Source organism: Calliopsis andreniformis, chromosome 5 (assembly GCF_051401765.1).
Source record: "Calliopsis andreniformis isolate RMS-2024a chromosome 5, iyCalAndr_principal, whole genome shotgun sequence".
NCBI classification, from domain to species: Eukaryota; Metazoa; Arthropoda; class Insecta; order Hymenoptera; family Andrenidae; genus Calliopsis; species Calliopsis andreniformis.
Window position 1 is genome coordinate 3,054,290 of NC_135066.1, and position 6,383 is coordinate 3,060,672.

Sequence of the window (6,383 nt, forward strand, 5' to 3'; positions counted from 1 at the left end):
CCAAGGTCGCAAGAATCGACTGTCCCACCCAAACCTTCACATCACCCCAGTGAAGCCTCCCCCTCAATCACAGTCCAGCATCGAGTCCCAGGACTCAGCCACCTACGAGGGAACCCACTCGACGACACCGTGTCCACCCAGTTATTCGCCAGCGAGCCAACGAAGTCGTTATTCCCAGCCGAATCTACCTACTCTTCTAATATCTTACGATAGAAGATCTGGTGGGTCACCTGATCGTCGTATAAGAATGTCCCAGCCCATTCTGAACTCCAGTTTCAGCGGCATTAACTTCGCTGGAATGAACCGTGGTAGTAGACTCTCTTACACTAGTCTCAGAGCAGCCTCTGGAGACAACAGCATCAACGAAGCGGAGAGACTATCAGCGCCCAGCGTGCAAGGGTTCGGTGGAAGCTCTAGAGGAAGCTTGACGATGGATCAAGGCTCCTCGAGGCTGTCTCAACCGGATGTCCGACGATTTGCATTGCGTCACGACGTCCCAGCGAAAAGGGACCGCTTATCTCAGCCCACTTTGGTCACTGGGGACTATCATCCTGGTCGTGGCCAGCAGAGGCTCTCTCAACCGTGCCTGACCATTGGCAAAGAAATACATTTACCCACGATGGTGTTCCAATCGCCTTCCCCACCGCCAATGAAGCACAAGAGATTCACTCCTGCCTTGCACGCTAGCCAGAGAGATCGTCTGTCGCAGCTGGACATTGGCTCTAAGTACAGGAACTTGAAAGAGTCTGCTGTGACGAAGTTCAATCGAGACAGGTTCTCGATACCAGAGCTAGAGACTCACAACGATCTTAGGCTGATCGCTGGCACGCCGAAGCAGAGGTTCAGCTTGGACAGCCAGTTGACGAGGAATCAGGATATCACTCGGTCTAGGCTACTGCCGATTGCTAGTTCACCGATCAGTGAACATCAGCAGATGAAGATAGAGGAGCATACAGGAGTCCCTGGAGGTAAGCTGAGGAGTCCTACGAGAGAAGGGCTTGAGAGTGTTCTCGTGACGAGTACCACTCCTATATTACCAGCAGATGAGAGACAGCTTCTGTCTACTGAGTTAAGTAAGAAGATTCCTGAAAATTCGTCCTTCATGTCGACAATGACGCAGAAGACGATCACGCAGCAGAAGACAACGTCAAGATTTCGATCGGTCTCACCGGTTCCTAATAGAGAGAGGATGTCAGTGCCTGAAATAAGGAACTCGAGTCTGCGTCGGTTGCTTGATCCACCGACTAGACAGAGGCATAGCATTACTGGGAATATCAGGTACGGCATCATTTCACCGATCAAGCCTTTCGACTTCGAGAAGATGTCGCCGAAGCATCTGTTCGAAGAGGCCTTGGAACGATTTCGTAAGGACGAGAAAGAGGAGAACAGGAAGAATGAGATCTCGAGGTCGAAGACTGTTGTTAACATCGTCGATGAGCCGAAACACATTCAGAAGCATTATTCGTATACGTATGAGACCGCAGAGGAGGGTAACACAGTGCTAGGTAAATTAAATATGTCTGCCTTGCCGAAGAAGAAGTTTTTGGAAAGTAATTTCGACGAGAATGAACAAGTGATCACGACGGTAATAGAAACTGATGTGCCGATGATAATGGCTAATCCAAAGTACACGAAGAAGTCTTCTTATTCGAACGATACTCCAAAATGGATCAGAAAGTATTTAGAGAACGAAAGTCCGAAAATTGGGAGAAAAGTGATGGGTAATAATGAGATGACATGTAATAAGGAGAAGAATAAGAAGAGGAGTCGAAGGAAGAGCTCCTTGGAATCTTTGGAAAGCGAAAAGGCCACGCAAAAAGTGCGCTCGAAGTCAGTGAGCAGCGGGGACAGAAGTCCAATGCTGAGGAACACTAGCATACAATCTGAGTTGAAGAACATGAAGAATACGTACGTGAGGATCGTGTCCTCGACCAACGCTCATGAAAATAAGTACGAGGTGAAGGTGGAGAACAACAATTGGACTGACGGAGAGATTCATGGACTGTATGGAAACGATTGCGACGACACGGACTCCGATGACTCTACGTCCATTTAAAAGATCGAGGGTCGTATGTGATGTAAATATTCTTCGTGTAACTATTGTCGAGAATGAAACAGTTTTCGTATATATTGGTCCCAAGTTCGCTTTCAAAATGTATTGAATAACACAATTTCTTGAAATTCTTTCAGAAACGATCCCTGATTGAAATCGAGCAAACAACATTGATAGAATCCAGAAATTGAGAAAGTAATAGAAGGATATCAAAGAAGAAATTTGTTCGAGTTAAACAGTAATTTACAAATTGGAACAGCGAGGTATTTGTACAAAAAAAGAAGAATTTTTACGTTCTGTACTTAAACCAGTAAAATGATACGAATTTAATTACAAACACGATATTTTCGCTTTAGTTGTGGAACACATGGACCATGTAATAGAAAACAGTTCGACTAGCCTAAAGTAAACCTCACGATCAAGATAATGAAGATTGACATGCCCGATATGAAAAATATTTTCTCATTATTGTTGTGTATATATAACATGAATTATAATCGATGTAGAGATTTGCAGAATGAAAGGAGTAATATCTATCTATATACGTATATACATATATTTATGATGACTTCTGGATCTCAGTGCATTATTTTTCATTCGATGCAAGCCGAAGAACAATTGTTTTTGTATTAGAATAAGCTACTGTGTAAATATTCGAGTTATATTCTGTTGTGCTTATTCCTAAATATTTACTGTTATATATAAAATAATAGTAAATATACGCAGCTAATGAATTTTATAAGAATTTTGTTTTCTTATTATTATTCATAAATCAGTGTTTCAGATTTATATTGATTTTGCATATGAAAAATAGAAGCTATACGAGTTGCATGTTTTTTTTTTTTGTTAATGATGCCAGTGGCAGTGTACTATTATGATACTATCATATATACGTACTGAAAATTTTCAATTTCTTTACGATACTAGTCATCAATGAGATTCACGTGTGAATGCAGATGGAAAAAGTAACTTTGTTATCTGTTCATAAAATTATACAGCGAAGGACTAGTTTTTCGTATAAATATTAGATTATGTAATAATGTATACGTACCACTATAATATTATAATATCATAATACTGAGAGACAAAATTGGTGTGACATTATGATGTCGTAAATAATGTATGAATGTTGTATTACGGTCATGAATGTGAGTCTAGTTACTGTTTATTATTAGAATGAAGCTACTAGTTTCCTTATGTATGTCATTTACTATATGACGAAAGAAATTATATATATACATAAAATGTAATCAATATGAAAATATATAAAGTGTATTTAATTTTTAAGAAGTGTGAGTTCAATATGTATACACTGTCACACACATCTGAGAACTACCAAAATACAATTGAGTAATTGGAGAAACCATAAACATGCATTACCTTAACACCCACGGGATGAAGGCAGCTCGACGAATTACCCAGGGGGTGTCTGCTGGGCCTGAAATCAAAGAAATAAAATAAATAAACAAACTAGAAAATCACTTTCCAAATATTCAAATTCAAAACACTAATTCATAAATTTAAGCTAAAATTCTAATAAAATAAAACGATACTTACATTATTTTTCTCGTTCCGGCGCCAGAAGATAGCGTAATCAGTCAACATTGCTTCTATAAGCATCAGTAGGCGCGTACAACACTGACTCTACTCACGTCATTAGAACCTCGCAAGGCTCTGCAAAATGCACAATACAATAAAATCACAAAAGAAAGTTAAGAATAATAGTCATTTATTTCTGGTCTATTGTTGTATTGTAACCATTAAAAAACAAGACACGAATATTATATATAATTGAAGGACATATTGAGAGACACATGTAACTTTATTGCATACCAATACGAGAGGATCTTATATATTTGCTGATTATACAACTATTCGATAAATTTCGCAATAATACTAAAGAAAATAGCGAGAAGCTTACCTTTGCAGAGAGCTCTGTACTCCGGCGTCACTTCGTTCGAAAGGAACTGCGCGCGCAGCTTCCAGAATTCGGAGTAGGAAGCGAGAGCTTCTCATAGCAAGCGCGGTGTCACTGCGCAGGCGCGAAAATAGATTTGGCGCGAGAAATTTACGAAGCATTTATGTAATTGTTTAATTGGTCCTAGAGATCAACAATTATATTAATGCATTTCGTGTATCAGAATAGACTATAATTTAAATTTCTGAAAGAACGCTGCACACTGCAATATCAATTTCGCATTTAAATATGCTCCCTGTCCCGCCATTGAAGTCGAATTCGGCAGCCATGTTTGTTCTCAGATTGCGCGCAATGTTACTTTGTTCCTGGCGTGCTCAAGGTTAGATGTGTGTAGCTCTTGTCCTGTTAGACTTTCACAAAGGTAAATTTCTCACTATTTTCTTTTAATATATCTCGAGTTCATACAACGTTTTATATTTATTAACGTTTAACGTATAACGTTTTAAATCTCTTCGTATTTCTATTCTGTTTTAGACTTTCTATTGACTGAGTTACTCAGTTTTCATGGAGAAATTTTTATTATTAGTTATTTTGTGACTGGGAGCAATGCGGTCGTAGAGTTTAGGTTTGTTTCATGGAAGAACAGTCTTTCTTTTTTTGGCAGAGCATAATAGCTCTTGTGGTGTAGTGTTCGTTCTTATTTTAGACACATATGATATTAGAGTCAGTGTTTTTGACGTATTATAAAAAACTTGTTGAGCACCGCGAGTTTCTGTTGTTCTAATGACGCGAGTAGAGTCAGTGATATACAAGCCCGTTGACACTTATGGAAACAATGATGACTGATTCCACTATTGGAGAATTCTGGCGATGGAACGAGGGGAATAATGTAAGTACCATATTATTTTACTACAATTTCTAGTAACACTTACGAGTTGGTGATTCCAATTCGAGTATGTATAAGAATATAAGAATTATAATTCAATTATAATACCGATGCTAAATTAAATAGAGGGTGCCCTAATAAGTCAATAACAAATTGATAAAGTAAATGTAGAAAGCCATGTGGTCGACAAAATTCACATAAAACTTAAAATTTTTATTTTTCTAATTAGCCTGAGTTTCCTAATTAACAATTTTCAATCAAAAAAATTTCAAATACTTAACAATCAGACAATTCTACTATCCCACGGATAAATTGACGTTACATCTGAAAGTTGTCCAGCGATACTGTATTCTGGAATATGGCGATGGCTTGTGGATCTGACACAGGTCAACAACTAAAGTCGCCATATATAGAAAATTCGTACCCTGCTTTTAACCAAAAAGGAAAACTCATACATCTTTCTTACTACTATCTTATAACTAAGTCGCAGTCATTAGCTCGGACAAAACCGATTGCCCGGGTCTCACCACGTGGAGGTTACTGCGAATGGAGACCCATAGGGAGATAGATCGAACCAAAGTTCCATCGATCTCCCTTTACAAAAATCTTAAACTAACAAGCCAAAGGCATGAATGGAAGTCAGGTTCCATCCACACCTTCAGCTTGGATCTTATAGTAGAGATGAGCCAAGTAATCATTGAGTAGAGATTGGTAATATTTAGAATCTACCGCGTAAGGCAACCATGAAATAGACGATCGGTGGTGCGAGTCCTTCCACCTTGAAGGCGGGTACTAAGAGAAGGCGACTGGCACCTCACAGTCCAATCAGTTGCCTGATTGAACTGTGGGGTTTCCACCTGCAAGTGTGTCATACCACACACCATTCGGTGTCCACATCGTCTCTCGCTAGTACAAACCCCCAAGGGAAGAAGAGCAAGCTCCATCGACCGCCGATTCCACAGTTGGACATTTGCTTCTACTAAGGGAAGCAGATGACCTCCTCACAGAAGGTGAGGAGGAAGTAACCGAGCAAAGAGAGTTAAGAAATGATAACTTGGCAGTGTTACAATGACTTTACAATACGAACTTAGAAGTAGGGTTTCAAATATATTCTAAGCGATTGGGACTTATATACTAGAAGCGGTGAATCCCTCGGCGGATGCGACATCTTCGTTCATATGAACAATAAAGAGTAAAGACAGAACTTTACGAACCAAAGGTGCTGAATCCCTCGGCGGATGAGATGTCTTCTGTAGTCTTAAGGATACGATCTTAAATTAAAATCTTAAAGTCTATAGTTTGTACTAGTAAACCAAAGACATGGATGGAAATCAAGTTCCATCCATATCTCTAGTTTGGACCTTAAAGTAGGGAAGTGCCAAGTAATCATTGAGGAAAGATTGGGAATAGTTAAAGTCTACCGCGTAAGGCAACCATGAAATAGACGATCGGTGGTGCGAGTCCTTCCACCTTGAAGGCGGGTACTAAGAGAAGGCGACTGGCACCTCACAGTCCAATCAGTTGCC

At 39.6% G+C, this 6,383-nt stretch overlaps 1 protein-coding gene across 1 annotated transcript; it reads left to right on the forward strand.

The window, feature by feature from the left end:
• Nucleotides 1–3: 3 nt before the first annotated feature.
• On the forward strand, nt 4–2,316 carry LOC143179003 (uncharacterized). The gene is made up of 2 exons (XM_076377965.1): nt 4–2,078; nt 2,191–2,316. The coding sequence occupies exon 1, from the start codon at nt 248–250 to the stop codon at nt 2,054–2,056; it is 1,809 nt and encodes a 602-aa protein (XP_076234080.1). The 5' UTR covers nt 4–247; the 3' UTR covers nt 2,057–2,078; nt 2,191–2,316.
• The last annotated feature ends 4,067 nt before the right edge of the window (nt 2,317–6,383 follow it).